Source organism: Anabrus simplex, chromosome 2, assembly GCF_040414725.1.
Source record: "Anabrus simplex isolate iqAnaSimp1 chromosome 2, ASM4041472v1, whole genome shotgun sequence".
Classification (NCBI taxonomy): domain Eukaryota; kingdom Metazoa; phylum Arthropoda; class Insecta; order Orthoptera; family Tettigoniidae; genus Anabrus; species Anabrus simplex.
This window is the reverse complement of record NC_090266.1, coordinates 609,966,277-609,986,099: the sequence shown is the minus strand read 5'-3', so window position 1 is coordinate 609,986,099 and position 19,823 is coordinate 609,966,277. Positions and strand designations below refer to the sequence as shown.

The following is a 19,823-nucleotide window of genomic DNA, read 5'->3' as shown; positions in this document are numbered from 1 at the left end:
GGAGGCTTTTAAGTCATTTTCTAGACTATAAAATTTTCCACCTCACTCGACTGATAGCATAAATCTCGGTTACAACGACACTCGTTTTAACGACAGTTATGACGTAGTTAAAATGATAACATGACTTACCTTTCGTTTAGATGAAACGTAAAAATACCATATCTTTGATACTAAATTTTAGTCAGGTAGCCGTACAAAGGTGTGGTGTAGTGGTTAGTGTGATTAGCTGCCACCCCCGGAGGCCCGGCTTCGATTCCTGGCTCGGCCACGAAATTTGAAAAGTGGTGCGAAGGCTGGAACGGCATCCACTCAGCCTCAGGGGGTCAATTGAGTAGAGGTGGGTTCGATTCCCACTTCAGCCATCCTGGAAGTGGTTTTCCGTGGTTTCCCACTTCTCCTCCAGGCGAGTGCCGGGATAGTACCTAACTTAAGGCCACGGCCGCTTCCTTCCCTCTTCCTTGTCTATCCCTTCCAATCTTCCCATCCCCCACCAATTCCCCTGTTCAGCATAGCAGGTGAGGCCGCCTGGGCGAGGTATTGGTCATCCTCCCCAGTTGCATCCCCCGACCGAATATCTCACGCTCCAGGACACTGCCCTTGAGGCGGTAGAGGTGGGATCCCTCGCTGAGTCCGAGGGAAAAACCAACCCTGGAGGGTAAGCAGATTAAGAAAGAAAGAAAAAAGCCGTAGCGGGCCGGAGGTTGGACAGCCGTAATGCATAGGACTGTTCAACTCGCTGGTCGTCCCGAAACTCTTAGAGTTATGAGCGCATGGGACTATGTGTAAGTTGGTTATCAAATTGCTGCACTTATAATCTCAAGCGACGTTGTTCAGCCAGTCTATGAGTATAATGGAGTCCTGTTGCTGTTTAACACACTAGTGTAAAATTGTTTGACAAATGGTTGCAGCCTGAGCACACAAGGATTACGGGTTATAAAGGAAATTTACTGTCTCTCAAAAAATAATGAGTGCACGGTATTGCATAAGTTCCTCGCAGGGACACATTTCTTTTTCAATTTTGGATATTTCACTGAAGGTAAATTTATAATAAATATTCTACTAAAATGCTGGCTGCTGTATTGATTGAAACTACGTATTAATGGCTGTTTAATTTTGTCATGATTACGACTAATATTTCAATCACGGTGAATTATTTTATGACTGATGTGACATCACTGAAATTTTTAAGAGAGTGATCAATCGATTGAAGGATATGGTTGATTACGCGCAACACTGCTCGGGGTAATGATTTGGACACTTTATTTCGGATTAAGTGAGCAGCTTTTGCAGTATAAAACTCAGCTCAAGGGACCGTAAAGAGTGAGGGATGCATGCGTTCTTGTTTTTCTTTTGAGCTAAACAACTACATCCCTGTGGTTGTGATTCCTAACGGAGATGTGGAGAAACTACAGCTGATTGTTATGAATTGAGTGGACATGATGATGGTCTTGTTTCATAGCGATCAACTCATTCTAAAGTGAAACAGAACAGTTGTGACATTAGTTCATCATGCAACTGTTGTTTAGCACGAAGACATCGGCGTGACCAGACTGCAACTCGTACTACCAATAGCCTTTCCATCGTCGTGTTTTACATATTCATGCAAGCTGTGGCGGCTGTTCCTCGCAGCCTCTCCCTTGTCCTACGCGGTCTAGGAGTAGTGGGCCTGTCTCTTAGCAAAGTTCGATTCCTGCTCAGGTCAATGATCTGAGGGCTGGTTCGAGGTCCACCTAGCCCACTTGAGAACAACTGAGGAGTGTACTGACGGTGATATAGCGGCCCCGGTCCAGAAAGCCAAGAATAATGACCGAGCGTATTTGTTGCGCGTCATCTCGTAATCTACAATCGGAAACTAAAGTCTACATACATCTGAAAATGTCATTTAAATGAAAACAAAGCGATTCAAATTTAGTACACAGTAGCTCGTACGAACCAAAAGAAAATGTATATAATTATATGTACTAAGGGCAGATACATACCAAATAAAGAAATAAGATAATGTGCACACAATTAATGAATACGCCATAGTATACACAACTACAAACTATCTAATCGAAGGTCAATGAGTAGCTTGATATTTTTACTCGCCACATGAATACCTTTTGCTCAGAAAGCCAGAACTTAACCGTCTGAACCAGTCAGATAATTCTTGTGAAGAGATGTGCCTATTTTCTAACTACGGGAACGAGTTCCAGTTTTTGTTGTTGTTACTCTTCTTAGCGTATAGGAAATCCGACACTGAGCTGGTATTGCATGTTTCAGAAGATCGGAGCCGTTAATAACAATGCTGTCATTATTTTACGTCCCACTGGCTACTTTCACTGATGCTGATGTGCTAGTAAATCTATCGGCACGAGGCTGTTGACTTCAAACACCTCCAAACTGCGCCAGGATGGAACCCACGAGCCTGGGCTCAGATAACCATTCAGACGGTCAGTTAAGGTGGCCAATAATAATATATGAAACTTAAAAGAAAATATATATTTTCTTTATTTTCTATGCAATATCTGGCGTATATTTCTAGAACCTGTAGCCTCGACTGTACTACCCCGTGGCGATGACATCTAACAGCGAACTTAATGGACTGTTTTACGAGCCGTACATCTTACTCATAAACTGTCCAGTATTTATTGCTCCCCCTAGTCTGAGGAGCAGTACTTGAACTGTTTAATAGTTTTCCTTGATATTATTAATCCCGTGAACGACTACGTCCCTTCTTTGTTAAATTCCGAGTTATATCTGGTGCCGTACATGAATGACGCTTTTCACAAATCTATTCTCAGAAAATTAACGTTACATACACTGCTTAAGACTCCACAATTACATAGGTGATAAGACACACAAATGCATGGGGCGTATCATCAAATATTCCATGGTTCTCCAATGAAAATCAAGAACGGAAAAAGCAAAGCCATCTCAGTACAGCCGTAACCTCGACACAAAGTCAAATAGAGTGGTTATCTCAATGTCTTTGCGCCAGGAATTAATTTTGTACCCACTGCTAATGACGACTGAGTCCCCAAAATCAAGGAACTGAGTTCGTTTAATGGCAGTGAGCATAGTTTCGTCCAACTTTTCTCGTCCGTGGGAAACATACGTCGTTTAGTAGAGACTTTTTTATTGGGGCATTTCATCCAACTGCATCTATCGTCCCTCTTACGGGGTTTCGGAAAGAAAATGTACACGAAGGATCTAGGCAGAAGTAATTTTCTCCTGTTTAAAAAAAAGCCAATCCTTTTGAGCAATTTGACCGTGAAAAGATTACAAAACATCCAGTAAAAGATGAGAAATAGTTTCATGTTGTTGAGTTTTAATAAAATCACTCTTCTAAATTCTATTTGCATTTCATTTGTAACATTGTAGAAGACGTTACCTAAACGGTTAGGAATATCACTGCAGCTGTTGCACCCATTTTGTTACCATTTCCAATCAATCAGTGACTCTGATGCTGCCCGAGTTGCGATCCTTATACTCAAGATTTTGGTTAACATTACAGAGTGGATAAATGCGGGATATTTAAAGGTATGTTAAAAACTCATTTCCTGAGAAACATTGGAGCCCTTGAAGTCCGAGACTAGTCTCAGTCTACTTGCTTAGTATCTCAGAAACTACACTCATTTGTAAAAAAAAAAAAAAAAATGCGCACCATGAATGATCGCGTAAGTACAGCGAAGTTTGCCACACAATATCGCCATTCGCCGAAATGCGTCCCATTTGCATTTAATGCTCACTGCTTACGCTGAAGTGCCATAGAGGGCGGACATATCCCTACCTCCTTCATAAAGGCAAGACACTGAGCAGTGTGAGCCATGTTGAGAACACGCAGCTTGTCCCGTTGGTACATTCGACAAGCCTTTGACGTGCTAGATGAGTTTAAGAGAGGCTGCATCGTCGTACTAAGATAGGCAGATTGGACGTTTCAGCGTAGTGCTCACCATTTGAACCGTTCTGACTGTACCGTGCGCCGGTGTTGGAACGTGAGAGTACACACATACAGTATGTACCTGTTCTATTCGTACGGGCTGTTTGCTTTAGTACTTCAACGCACTGCCAGAAAATAATAAACTGAAAAGGATTTTATTCACTCAACATACATACATACATACATTCGACAAAGCCTTCAGAAAACATATATCTACTGTATCTGTCTGCAATCATGTTAACCAAACATACAGCTTCTAATAAAGAAAAGCGCGCCCATAATCTTGCAGCATTCCTATTCGTACAAGCAAACTGAACACTTGAAATAAACAAACAAAATAAAGGGTTCCTGGAACATGTTAGTATCTAGTGGAATGTCCCCAAGACTTTTTAATTGCCTGACATCGACGCCGCATAGAATACACTAATTTCTTGCACATGTCGGGGCTGATTTTCTGCCATTCCTGAAGAATAACACTTTTAAGTTCCTCCTTCGTTCGCATACGTTGCCTGCGGAGATTCATCTTCAACGTAGCCCAAAGATGTTCGATGTGATTTTAATCCGGAGACTGGAAAGATGTTCTAAGCTGCTTAGGAATGTTCCAGATCAACCATGTCTTTCAATATCAGCAGTGTGTTTTGGTTCATTATTATGCTGGAACATATAAACAAGTGGCATCCCCATATTCTCGGCACTCTGCTTCACGTTTGCCCACGGGATTGCATTATAGCCCTCCTTGTTCATTATTCCGTCGATGAAATTTATGTTACGCACACCTCTGGCTGACATACAGCCCCAAAGCATTACAGACCCACCACCGTATTTTACAGTTGGGAGTGTATTCGCCGCATCATTGTCCGTACAAATTTTTCTCCATATTCTGTGTATGCTATCTGACCCGAGAAAGGTTTATTTTTGTCTCATCAGACCAGATAACATCATTCCAGAATTCTTTCTCCTTCTTTTTATGCTCCATAGCGAATGTCAGTATAAGCCGTCTGTTTTTTATACTTACATATGGCCTTTTCCGAGGGATTCTTCCATAGTACCCATGGCAATACAGGATCCGACGGATGGTGGAGTTGCTGATCTTCTTTCCAGTTCGTTCCACGGTGAGTTATCTCAATACTGGTGCACTTAATTTGGAATCGGACTTTATCAGCCGAACAACAAGCCGTTCTTTCCTTTCAGTTAAACACTTTCTCTAGGGTTTCCTTGACGTGTTCTTAATAGTGCCTTTGTATTTAAATGTATCAACCACATATTGCACCGAACAACGTGTTCTATTGACCTGCTGCCTAATCATTCGTAATGAAAGTCCTTTAAGTGCCAGTTTCAGTATACTGTTCTTGAGCTCCGTACTTAAATCTGCACTCCTACCGTTGTCCACCACAGATACACTAGGAAGGAGACTATCGCACTTGACCAGTCGTATGCCTTCACTGAGACTTTACCGTGCATCGCAACCAAACGGAGAGCATCATCCTGTCCATGTGTACGAACAGAACTGATACACCCGTTTGTCGATGCCGGCACATTAATATCAAATCTTCTTGCCTGTACGTAAATAAGTATGGCTGTCACTAACGAATTGTCATTGACAAACCATGGTTTTACCCGTTATGTACGTTTTGTTTCACTTTTTCAATCGTTAATGTGAATATACGAGACTTGATAAGAAATTGAAGCCTGTACGAATAACTGAGACACATAGTGTATATCGAGAAGGCTCGGGTCGACCCAGGCGGATCACCAGCAGTTGCATCGTGCAGTAGGCTGTAATCACTCCATGGATGTCGCTGTACGCCATACAGAGACATGTCACGGCAGCTTGGTATACGCCTATGTCCACGTGTACCATATGCAGGTGGCTAACAGAGCAGGATCCGTCGTCACGGCGTCCCTTACAACGTCTACCACTACGACCTGAACATCCTCGAGCACATTTGATATTCTGTGAGGAACGGGCAGTATTGTAGCTTGCGGATTGGCGACGAGAGGTGTTCGGCGACCAATTGCTATTCTGCCTGGATACAGACGACCGGCGAACTCGAGTCGGGTGACGTTCTGGCCAGCGCAGTGACACACGCTTCATTGTAGAGCGGCGCACCGCACCAACAAGTGGTGTGATGGTATAGTGAGCCATTTCCTACGATATTCACTCCCCGTAGGTGGTGACTGAAGGAACCTTGATGGTGCGGTGATTCTTTCAGGAAATTCTGCGACCATGTGTGCTTTACTTCTTGGTGCAGCCCAAAAACCCCATTTTCCAGCAGGATAATGCCCAGCCTCACGAAGCCCAAGTATCTGTGGCCTCCCTTCGTGACGTCAACATGCTTCGATGGTCAGCAAGTTCTAAAGACCTGTCGCCTATCGCGAGCGTTTGGGACCAGATTGGACGGCAACTTCGGCCAGTGGCAACTACGACAGATTTGGAGGAACAATTGCGCCAGCTGTGGCAGGATCTTTCTTAAGAAAACATCCGAGATCAATATGCCCCCATAACGGACCGCATCGCCGCATGTGCCCGTGCTACGTGCTAGTGCATCCTGCAAATGTTTCTTATACTGCTGTAAATGCTTGGTGTGGTTCAATATTTTGTAGTTTTCTTTATGCCATGTCACCCACTTACGTGCCCCTGCGATGGCTCCCTCATGGTGCGCAATATTTTGTGCAAGTAAGTATTCACTTAAGATTTTCGGGGACATTGAGCTACCGGAAATTGTTCTGCAGGAGTTCCTTTACGTGGCAAAAATCTACCGACTCGAGGCTGGCGTATTTGAGCGCCTTCAAATATCATCGGACATAGTCGGAATCGAACTTGCTAACTCGGGCTCAGAAAGCCAGAGCTGTACCATCTGAACAACTCAGCCTGGTGAGAATACTTAACAGATTGTTATTAGAAATATGAAGGTGCAGTGTATAACCACTGGACGAAGTCCTGTAACCCCATTCATATCTACTTATTGAGCTTACCATTAATTTTCTTTTCAAACAGCATTCACCAGGATGAATTTTCAGAAATTTCTGAGGTAACTTTCACGATTTTGACCCTATTGCTATACTAAGAGAAGCACAGACTCAAGAGTTGGCATTTCTCCCGTTCTACGAGTGACAGCCTCTAGGTTTGATCTTCAGGTAGCATTTACTGATAAGAAGTACTTTTATAGCTTATACCTGGTATATATTTCTGAGAAATTTCCTTGTGAATTAAAACTAAACAGCCGGCGTGATACAGGTGTTAGCATAATAGATTCTTACACATGTGACTAGGATTTACTTCCCGCCTCTGTCGAGAATTTAAAACCTTATAATCAGGATTAAGTAACATAAATTAATATAAAAATGACACAGCTATCCAAAAGGTGGTTTTCAGGGGTTTTCTTCTTTAATTCCAGTGGAATAACATGATTGTATCAAAAGTAGAGTCCATCACGGTTTCCTTCTCAGTTCTAGGATTAGTTCACCACAAATACACGGGGCTGATGATCAAGATGTTCCAGCCTCTACTAATGAACAGACAACTTAAATTCATGAAGCGAAAACTTTCCCAGCACACTTCACTGAGTACACAATGTCAAGGCCCGTATAAGTCCGGAAGGAGAAAGTGACAGCTATGAGCACTTCCCGGCATTGTTTGTGTTCAAGCTACATGTCATTCCATTGAGCAGGAGTCACCTCGGGTCAGGAATGGCCGCTACCTCCGAGTTCAATCGCTCACCTTAGCTCATAAGAATGTTCATACTTGGATTTAATCAGCACTGTAACTCTTAATCTCACACTCATAGAACTATGATAGAAGGGGACTGAACTGTTTCACTAGGGGGAAGGACTGACTCTATCCGCTGAAGATACGAAAAACAATTAAGAGCATTGTGGCTTTCGTCAGAGGACAAGGTATTATTATTATTATTATTATTATTATTATTATTATTATTATTATTATTATTATTATTATTATTATTATTATGGATGGTACATTTTACTATATCGCTCTGTTTCAAGACCGACTTTGCTGTACTGGAGTGCAAGCTAGGTGAGCTCATGATACCTCATTCATAAACTGGATGTACTGGTACCAGACACAAAAGTAGCCAGAGTGATTGCTGATAAAATAGATAGGAATAATGACAGCAGTTTACTCGCAATGAGGAACAAAAGGCTAAATCAGGAATTAACTCAATGGATGAAACTGTGCGTATGAACTGGCTTCAGTTCTAAGTGAATGGATGAAGACAGGATACTTGAGAGTATAATTGGCTCGGCCGTGGAGGATAGGAGAAGCAGAAGCAGACCTACGCAAGGATGTTTAGACCCAGTCACTAATGATGTCAGGGTAAGAGGTGAGAAACTAGACGAGGCTAGGACTTAGCAGTAATAATCTGAGCTCCTTAATATTCCCCTTATCATAGCTCATATGGTAAAAATCCATGGGACCAGAAAATTGGAAATGATATTTTTACCAACTTTTTATACAGAATGTTCCCAAACATGTGAGAAGTAATGAGTTGCGGTGTAGGGTAGGTAAGTGGATAGTGCACTCCAAACGAACACAAAAAGTCCCTATGAACATATGTCCAACGCTTGATCGATCGTTTACGAGACTTCCAACATTGTACGAGAAGTATTTGTCGAGTAGCCGTCCCAATGGTGGTGCACTAGCAGGGATGCTGCATTCAAATACAAGACGTCCTCAAATAGCCACCGTGCGCCTGAATGCATACCTGCCTGAACACGCCGCCTCATTGTGTGTCGGACACGTTTGAACACTCCAGGCGCTGTACTTGTTCGATGGCAGCCTTGTTCCACACGCTGGCGAAGTACTGCAATGTCCGTAACGGCAGACCTGGCTCCAAAATCAATCCTAAATACGAACTCTTCCCCCATTATAGCTAATAATTAAAACAGGCATAGCTCGTAAGTAGGGTATATGTCCATAGAGACTTTGTGTTGTTTGAGAGTGTAATATCCACACCCCCCAACCCACCCTCGATTATTTCCCACCTGTTTGGGAACACTGTGTGTACATATATTAGATTGAACTGATAACTGTGGAGGAAATTGGACTGTTGTGAAAGATGTGATAATCACGATTATCTCCGTTATTAGTCTTAGTGGTTCAGAGATTTTGTAATTTAGGAATCACGATGCGATGCTCTTGGAGGAGTTTTCTTGAAAAATATGGAATGCACGTCCATGACCATATGCGGAGTGCTGTCAAATTGTAATGACCTACAGCAGCCAGACCATGCATTCCCGGACATGGTCCCCGCTTCAGTTTGCCGTCCTTTACAACCTACAGTACTGAGCATTGTTGGTGTGGTTTATACCACTCTGTACACGATGCACAACTTGTATCGTTTGCAGTTTTTTCGATACCGCTAATATTAACAGAGAAATTTGACACTTCGTGTTTTGACTCCATATATTGCTACGGAACTGTATACTTCTCAAATAACAGATAGACAGTCTAGAGCACCACGCGGCTGAGTTTGCAGAAATGTGATAATAAACGAATTGAACTGAACCTACATTCGTCTACCTATTCTGAGATAAAACAAGGTATGACGCAAGAAATTAAAGTGTACAGAGAAAATGTACCTTAAAAATATTAGCTCTACGTATCACCGATACAGACGGGTCTCATAGCGACAGCGACAATGGTATAGGACACGGCTATGACTGCGAAAAGAAGCGACTGTGGCCTTAAAGTACATTTATCTTGTGGGAAACCACGAAAAGTCATATTCAGGGCTGCGACAATGGAGTTCGAACCCACCATCTCCCGAATTCATGCTAACAGCTAAACCTTATGTTGGCAGATTCATTAGATGCATCTGATGCAAAGTAGTTTTTACGCCTGTGGGTATGTTTGAGGTTTTAAGCGATAGCTACAGAACGACCTAGTGTAGGTCTATGTTTGCACGTACGATACCAACACCAAAGGAGGCGATGAAAGTTGCGGTTGCTAAATTCAGCAAGTGACTAGCAGATAAGTTAGTAGAGTACAGGATGTAAGGTGGAGGAATGCAAGCATGACCTAAGTGAGCCAAGTGGAGAAAGTGTAGAGAGAAACTGTCACCATCCCTTCAGACCCGCTCTGATTTATGTGACTGTTGGGTTGATATCGTGGTCATAGGTTCTGGGAAAGTGACCACTGGGACATGGCTTCATGTCGCGTGCATTGGCCGGAATTCGAACTGCGGCCACCTTAGTGGGAAACCAGTGTATATCACTGTCGGCTGCCACGCCCCAGACATATAATTCTGTCTAAATTATAGTACAGGTATCTGTGAAAAGCAAATATCTTTAAAATCATCTATATCAGCGGTGAAAATGTAAATCAAATTAGATACATATTATTAATAATATTAGTCCTCCGTAGCTCAGACGGCAGCGCGCCGGCCTCTTAGTGCTGGGTTTCGTGGTTCAAATCCCGGTCACTCCATGTAAGATTTGTGCTGGACAAAGCGGAGGCAGGACAGGTGTTTCTCTGGCTACTCCGGTTTTCCCTGTCATCTTTCACTCCAGCAGCACTCTACAATATCATTTCATTTCATTTGTCAGTCATTAATCATTGCCTCAGAGGAATGCGACAGGCTTTGGCAGCCGGCACAATTCTTATCCTCGCCGCTAGATGGGGCTTCATTCATTCCATTTCTGACCCGGTCGAATGACTGGAAACAGGCTGTGGATTATTCTTTATTAATAATATTGTTATTCTTAATGTTACTGGCAACCATTCTTACGGTTATGGAGATGCCCAGGTGCCGAAATTTAGTACCACAGGAGTTCTTTTACGAGGCGGTAAATCTACCAACACGAGACTGGCGTATTTGAGCACGTTCAAATACCACTGGTCTGAACCGGAATCGAACCCACCAACTTGGATTCAGAAGGCCAGCGCTTAACCGTCTGAGCCCCTTAGCCCGGCCCACAGATCTCCGTTCGACATTGAAGGAAGATGAATAAATCGTCCCTCAGATCTCCGTTAGCCACAATAAATCGTCCATCAAATATACGTGAGCCATTGAGACAAGAGCCATAAATTGTTCCTTAAATATCCGTTAGATATTGAGAGAAGAACCTGAAATAATCCCTCAGGCTCTATTAGACACTGAGAGAAAAACCCTAAATAGTCTCCGTTAAGAGAAGGTCTATAAATCACCTCTCTGATCTCTGTTAGACATTGAGAAAAGGACCTTGTAACCTCTCATCGCAAGGAATGCCCAGCCTCTGTGATGAACCACTTTCACCATTCGTCGCCTCAACTGTCATCTTATGGCTGCCTCTTTCATTTTCTTATTTGTTCCCTTACAAATTGTTCGTCATAGCTAATTGCTGGAGCCCTACTGCGCTACAATGCATAGCGTACGCTGTTCTCAAGCTTTCTAACCTCGCGGCTTGCTCGTCAGCATCCCCTTTCACATTTCGATCAAAAACAATAAGCGCTTAACGTAAAGTAGCTTCTACTGTAGGCCATCCTATCGAGCGAGTGTGAAGAAGCTAGCACGCGCTGGTTAGTGGTCAATTCAAGGGGGAGACATCAATAGTAATAACACTAGCAAGAAGCTTCACGTATCTCCATAACCGAGTACTGAAATCGGTGCCCCTATTCTGCTAGGAAGATGCACGGCTAGGAGAACCGAGATTGGGATTTTGGTATCCCCCAGTTTTCCCGCATTTATGTCAGGAAAGTCTCTCGATATCCAACCCTATTCTAGAGCCAAATTACTGATGTCACCCGCACTATTACAAGCACTAAAATAGACCGAGCGAGTTGACTGCGCGGTACGTTCGTGTAGCTCTATGGTTACATTCGTGAGGTGACGAGCTCGAGTATCACCACCGACAACTCTGAAGATGGTCTCCCATTGTTTCGTATATTCGCACCAGGTAAATGCCGCGGCTGTTCCGTAATTAAGGCCACGGTCGCTTCCTCATTATCCCATCGTCACAGAAATCCTGTTTGAGTTAATGCAACATTATACGCAACGCATAACAAAGAAATACCTACAAAATTGGCACAACTTAACAAGAAGATTTTCCTCAGTGTTCATGATTTTTTATCCAGAGTGACTCTACAACTACAGCAACAAGAAAACATTCGTCAACAACGAACTGAACTTCATCTCAGTCATGGCCTGATACTTTGGACTATATTCCATACACATTTCTGGGGTTTTACACTCAACTATTGACGCACGATCTACGTACCACCACTTCTGCGAAGACCGTTTATCCATCAGGAATAAATACAAGATATTGAAAAAATAGAAATATAGTGTGTTTAGTATAATTTCTGAAATGCCGTCTCTGGGGCTGCACAACTGTGGTTCCATGCCAAATGTTCTCAATTCTAGTTAAGGAATAAGTCATCCACGCTGGGTTCAAATGGTAGCTTTTGGTTGGATGTTGAAAGTGGTTAGCAACGTCTATTTTTCCTGGAGGTACCAATACTCATGAGACGTACATCGAAATCACGGAGCATTAGTTCAATCTGGCATTGCTTCTACGAGGCTTGTCTTTCAATTTACCTATCCAACTTTCCTTGGTCATCAAACCTCGTATCGCAGTTCTTTGTCCTGTGTTGAAGAAGACATTAGACATCTGTAAATGTTTATTAGTATACGGGTACGCTGCCACTCATAGCAAGGAGCTGGTCTCACGAGCTTCAGTGAACCTTGTTCCAACCCTCAGTCCAGGATTAAACTCGAACACGAGGCATATACACTACCCGTACACCATAGGGCTGGCTTATCCCCACAAGCTGAACTGAAAACACGTTCAAGAATGTTCATTCTGTGACATCGTCTCAACATGTGTACAAAGTGAACAGTCATGGCGACCTCTTTACGCGTCAGTAATTTTCCTTAGAGGTCTTCTGTTTGCGAACAGAACTGCGATATCATCTGGTTCCTGCGCAGTTTCGTAGATCACGAGTGAACGCGCACCACTTTTCAGGTTGGTCTAGGACAGGGCCTCTCAAACGCCCAAAATCTCACGCGTGCAGAGAGCGGCGCAGAGTTCCTGTGCACAGTGCATCGGTCCCGCTCGGCTCGGCTCGGACCAACGCTTCGTCTCTGGGCTACTCGGCTAAGCTCGGCTCAACTTGGCTCGGATTTGGAGTGCTACGGAGCAAGTGAGGAAGAGGGAGATAGGGGGAGCGAGCGAGAGAGGCGTGGAGAAAGAGAGAGACAGCGCTATTGCTCCAAATCGAGTAGTGGGGGTCTGCACTCTGGTCAACCACGCGAAGTCGTCATTTGCACCGTGCACAGTGCATGCATCGGGTGCATGCACCCTGAGAGGCCCTAGGAAGTTGGATGAACATTTCCGATGGACGCTATATCACATACAAACAAGTAACTTCGAGTGAACTGAGATCTGCGATTCTACTAAATTCCGCACAGCACATTATGATAGAGAACTTAGACATAATTTTGTTGTGTTGCTTCATTTGCGATCCAGAGCCATCGTGATCATCAAGACTCACATTAGAACTCAGACAGGTTTACGCAACCTTATTAATACCGTCACCCAGTGCCAGATTACCCAATAGGCAGAGCAGGCTGCCACCTATGGGCCCCGCGCTCCAAGGCACCCCAAGACAGCAGATCAAATTTAGACCTCATATAGTAAATTATGTGGTTATGTGAACTGCGGATAAGATTACGAACGAATTTTCGAGTAGTTTCTGAATGACTATGGCGACCTGAGTTCCTTTAACATTTTGATTGTCTTGCGACAGCACTTATCTTTCATACAGTTCATGAAGTGTAGATGTGAAGGGTAAAAGGCATGCACACCGACACCTTTTTCCATAGTTGGCACGTAAGGCTGTCTCTAGCGCCCAGTTTTACTGACCAAATTTCCTTCGGTGTCATATAGCCTCATTTTTTAGAACAAAGTGCAATCAATATTTCCGAATGTCATGACAGCAGATGAGGATTTGTAGGAGTCTCATGATAACAAACGCTTCTGCTGAACAGACAGTTTTCAATTGAAACCAATGTACTTAAAAGTTGTCATAGAACTTCAGTGGCGCAAGAAGGACTAAATTCTCTTGCCATTATTTATACTGAATGCCGGCGCCACCGCGGTGTAGGGGTAGCGTGCCTGCCTCTTACCTGGAGGCCCAGGACTCGATTCCCGGCCAGGTCAGGGATTTTTACCTGGATCTGAGGGCTGATTCGAGGTCCACTCAGCGTACCTGATTCGGCCTACAATTGAGGAGCTATCTGACGATGAGCTGGCCGCCCCGGTCTAGAAAGCGAAGAATAACGGCTGAGAGGATTTGTCATGCTGACCACACGACACCTCATAATCTGCAGGCCTTCGGGCTGAGCAGCGGTCGCTTTTTAGGCTATGGCCTTTCGAGGCTGTTGCGCCATGGGGTTCAGTTTTGTTTGTCTCTACTGAATATGACATCTTAAAAAAAAGCTTTCGATATAGTCTCAATGATTTTAAAGTGATGTTTGTTTATATTTAACTCATTGGCTGAACGGTCAGCGTTGAGGCCTTCGGTTCATAGGATCCCACGTTCGATTCCTGGCCGGGTCGGCGATTTTAATCGCCTCGGATTAATTCTTCTGGCCCGGGGACTGGGTGTTTGTGTTTGTCCCAACACTTTCCTCTTCATATTCACACAACACACTACACTACCAACCACCACAGAAACACGCAATAGTGATTACATCCCTCCATATAGGGTTGGCGTCAGGAAGGGCATCCGGCCGTAAAACAGGGTCAAATCCCCATGTGCGACACAGTTCGCACCCGCGACCCCACAAGTGTGGGGAAAGCGGTAGAAAAGAAGAATAAGAAGTTTGTTTATATTTAACATGTTCTTTTCTGGTGTTGTAGTGCTGTATTATATTGCTTAAACCATGTTAATGTTATGTAATATTTTCCTCTAAAGTAACTGGAATATAAACTTAATGATTTGATAATGTTTGGTTTTGTTTGCTGTTTTCTTAACATCTAGGGTAGATATGAAATACTTGGTAAGACGTATTTGTCAAGGGGGTCCCGAAGAGCTCAACTTCCTCTGGGACCATGTAGGGTTTAATCCGGCACTGCTGTCACGTCACCGCTGAGTCATCCACAGTTTACACACTATATTACTCCAAGTATATATTTTATCAAAGAGCACACTATGCTGGATGTGTCAGATATTAGCTGAACAGATGGGAACATCGGCTAATATTAGATAAAATTTCCCCGGAATATTCAGGGAGGAATAAAAATAAACCAACGTGAAAGGATTTCGGCTACAAAATCTTTCTAGTCCTGGGTGCCGTCTTCCAAACTCAAACGACAGAAAAGGCCAGATATTAAAATCTTGACTGTGCGCACGATGTCAAGGAAGACACAACCCCTTTATAGCACATTCCTCTTGAATACCCTACCTACTTCAATATTATCATAGTTGTGGTTAACGCCACACTGTACATTGAATACATTCTAAATATTGTTAATAATTCACACGCTCAACACCGGAAGAAGTATTTAACGGTAATAGGAAGTGTACCTGAAAATAAAATTATTACATTATGTTCATTGATTCAAAGCCAAACTAAATGACAAAGGATCGAGACGGATGATGTTGATGAGTGTAGTTTTTAAGGAGTAAAACATCGGAATTTTTGGCTTTCTAAACAATTTAGAAAATTGAACTTCAATACTATTTCCTTTCAGGTATTCATAGTAGGTGGCAAGAATGGCAGGAAGGTACTCGGAACGAGGAGATACAAGCTAAGTTAGGAACAAAACCGGTGAATGGAGCTGTGTATATGGACGGACTTCAATGATGGGGCCATGTGAGGATGGGTTAACTTGGAGAATAATGCTCCCGGCTATGGCGAATAAGAGAAGCAGACGGAGCCATGGTGTTTGTTACACACCGAGATTGTGGAGACGCCGTGTTCGTTCATGAAGTTATAACGGTCTATAATCTATGTGTGCAAATACAAACACAGGAAGAAAAATTAAAGTAATAATAGTAATAATGTGGCCTGAGGTACCGCGTGCAGGCATTTTTATTTGACGCCATCCAGGCTGCCTGCACGTCAATTTAGACGTTCCAGCTTCCTCTACCAGACGGCAAAGTAAACCGGATCTCCCTCGGATGAGCTATAGCTTAGTTTTAACTGGTTCTGTCGAGTAAGTGCCAAATGTATCACCAGCGAACTTTTTAATGAATGCGGGTATTGATTTTAAGTCCCACTAACTACTTTTACGGTTTTCGGAGATGCCGAGGTGCCGAAATTTTGCACCGCATGAGTTCTTTAACATGCCAGTAAATCTACCGACATGAGGCTGACGTATCGGAGCACCCTCAACATTCCTTTTTTTTACGTCGCACCGACACAGCTAGGTCTTATGGCGACGATGGGGTAGGAAAGGCCTAGGACCGGGAAGAAAGCGGCCGTGACCTTAATTCGGGTACATCCCTAGCATTTACCTGATGTGAAAATGAGAAACCACGTAAAACCATCTTCAGGTCTGCCGATAGTGGGATTCGAACCCACTATCTCCCGAATGCAAGCTGATAGCTACGCGACGCTAACCGCGCGGTCAACTCGCTCGGTGGATTGTATTCACGAGTGAATGACAAGCTTGGGAATGACAGAAAAATATAAACTGCGGCAAGAAATGAAACAAACACAATACCAAGGTGTATGGTATGGTACGACAACTATATCTGCGGCAGGATTCAGTAGTGAGAATGTACACGTCTGATATACACAGTAGAAAAGAGAAGTGAAACAGAACGCACCCAACAATTGTTGGAGGTTGCGGAAATGTGAGTCCTGAGAAAAACCACAAATCGTAGTATGTTACTAGCTAAAAAATTGTGCTTTTTATAAAATGATTTCTTGCTAATAATTTAACGTACTACTAACACATGGAAGGTTTCCGGTGATGCAAGGATGGGAAAATGATAGGATTGGGAAGGTAGCAGCCGTGACCTTAATTAAGGTACATTCGCAGCATTTGACTGGGTGAAAATGGAAAAACACGAGAAACCACCTTCAGGGCTGCCGACAGTGGAATTCGAACCCATCGTCTCCCGAAAGTAAGCTCACAGCTACACGACCCTAACCGCACGGCCAACTCACTCGATTTCTGCTACTTTATGACAATCACTGTGTGGGGACAGCTTCGCGAAGGAGCATAAGAGTGGAATGTAGCAGGAAATAATAGTGAGGATAGCAACTGACGGAAGACCAACAGGGAAGAACAGGACTGGAAAACCGAGGTGCAGATGGAATAATACTGTGTAAATTGCGCGGGATAAGAAAGCAAGAGTAGAAGAGAAACAAGGCACGGTAATTGAGAACTATTTACATACAGTACTTAAACCATACAAATGTGCCCTTTGTATTGCACAATCGGTGTTGGTGCGCCTCATAGAGCATAAACCAACAGGGAACTGTGCCAAATGTTATGTGCAATGGCCCAGGGAGAAGGAAGGGGGAGATAAGTTGGTTGAACTGTGATAGTTATTCGCACATAGCGCAGGTTGAATTTGCCCTTATTCCGTGCAAAACTTCGTCACGTTTATACTGTAGCTGATACTGGCACGTGGATCACCTTTTGAAGCCCAGAGCTTTGTTTACTACCAATTGCAGTGCCAAGATTTAGACATCTGATTAAGTATGCCTTTTCCAAGTGTGGGCACCTGAAAGAACGTTTGAATACCTATTAAATGTTGTTTAGGAGTTTGACTCACAGACAATAGCACATTTCATGCTTGCAAGTTTCTAGCATTTATTACATGTGAACATTGCTAGAATTCACTCTGTGTAGTAGAACACTGCCTACTCTCTGACATTCCCATAGTTTTTGCAATGGTGATCATTAGTATTTCAATACTGTTCAACAGCTGTTCACTGTCACGACCCTCGAATATTTTCTATCGTATGTGTTGGAGTTGTCCGCCTCTGGGGTGTAGTGGTTAGTGTGATTAGCTGCCACCCCCGGAGGCCCGGGTTCGATTCCCGGCCATGCCACGAAATTTTGAAAAGTGGTACGAGGGCTGGAACGGGGTCCACTCAGCCTCGGGAGGTCAACTGAGTAGATGTGGGTTCTATTCCCACCTCAGCCATCCTGGAAGTGGTTTTCCGTGGTTTCCAACTTCTCCTCCAGGCAAATACCGGCATGGTACCTAACTTAAAGCCACGGACGCTTCCTTCCCTCTTCCTTGCCTATCCTTTCCAATCTTCTCATCCCCCACCAAGGCCCCTGTTCAGCATAGCATTTGAGGCCGCCTGGGCGATGTACTGGTCATTCTCCCCAGTTGTATCCCCCAACCCAATGTCTCACGCTCCAGGACACTGCCCTTGAGGCGGTAGAGGTGGGATCCCTCGCTGAGTCCGAGGGAAAAGCCAACTCTTGAGGGTAAGCAGATTAAGAGATGTGTTGGAGTTTTCAATGGATCTAGTCAGAAGCACACATCTCGTTATACTCCATTCCGTAGTGCCTCTAAAAAATTCGCCATTAAATTGATCGACTCATAATATCTCATCTCTTATGTATGCACCCAACATCGAAAGCTTGTTCGCTTGCAATAGGCCTATATTGTACTGTATGTTAAAATAGGCGAGAGACTTTGTGCGCTTTTCTTGGTCGCCTTTCTTGTTAGAATTAAGTGCCTTTCATTAAAAAAAAAAAAACTTCTCACATAGGAGAATAACTTCCCGTTCCAACATTCATACCACAATTACAATCACTGTACAACGAGAAGTCCATGACATGCGTCAAGTGCCTGCAGACTTCCCGACAAAGTGATCTGCCTTCATCTCAACACTGTCCGACTCGTTGGCTGAATGGTCAGCGTACTGGCCTTCGGTTCAGAGGGTCCCGGGTTCGATTCCCGGCCGATTGGTTAATTCCAGTGGGCCGGAGGCTGGGTGTTTGTGCTGTACCCAACATCCCTGCAACTCACACACCACACATAACACTATCCTCCACCACAATAACACGCAATTACCTACACATGGCAGATGCATGTCGCCCCCCCACCTCATCAGAGGGTCTGCCTTACAAGGGCTGCACTCTGCTAGAAATAGCCACACGAAATTATTATTACTTCCCAGTAATGATAAGTCATAGAAACTCTGGGTAGTTGTGTCATTTCGAGATATTGTCTTATCAGTGTTTCTTATGTTCCCTGCTTTTCATAGTACAAGATTGCTGAAATGAAAAGTAAATATGTTCCTCTCAGTGTGACCTAATCTTGACAAGTTTAGAATTATACTGTCCCCTTCATATCAAAGTTTGTATTCGTTTTGCGGTATGCCAACCGAGACTGTCTATAAAGTAGTTTGTCACGATATTTTCCCTCTTAATGTACAAAGTTTTCGAAATGTTTATCTCTTGCTTCACTTGTTGCAGCTGTTGGAGAGCGAGGTTGACAAGTACAGTGACAACTATGAGCGGCCTGTCCTCTACAAACGAGAAGTCCATGACATGCGTCAGGTGCCTGCAGAATTTCCGACCAACTGATCTGCCTTCATCTCAACACTACATCCACGAATGGAACATTTTATGTAAATCTTTTCAATTTACTTCAAATATCATCAAAATTATGTATATTAATTTAATAAAAGTCTTTTGAATCGCTGTTGGTATACTGTCTGAATGTTATCCTGTTCATATGACCATCCATGCAGTAAGCTCTTTCATACAACTTACCTTTTACACAATTTCAAAAGAAATTTCGCGATGTATTCGAACATTTCCACCATTCCTATTCTGATCTCTGATGTCCGTTGGCACTCACAAGGCGAATGCCTTCCAGGAACTAGAATTCTGCAGAAACAACTCGTCCTAAAAGTATAAAAGTCCTACGTATTCTATTCATGAAGGTGTTACGCTTTGGGTCGGTAGATGCAGA

At 43.5% G+C, this 19,823-nt stretch overlaps 1 protein-coding gene across 1 annotated transcript in view; it reads left to right on the top strand.

Moving 5' to 3' along the window:
* Window positions 1-19,550, top strand: part of Proc (Proctolin) — a 93,585-nt gene extending 74,035 nt beyond the window's left edge. The window contains exon 3 of the mRNA XM_067139245.2: window positions 19,322-19,550. Within this exon, the coding sequence (XP_066995346.1) occupies window positions 19,322-19,432 (111 nt within the window). The 3' untranslated portion in view covers window positions 19,433-19,550. The remainder of the gene's footprint in view (window positions 1-19,321) is intronic.
* The last annotated feature ends 273 nt before the right edge of the window (window positions 19,551-19,823 follow it).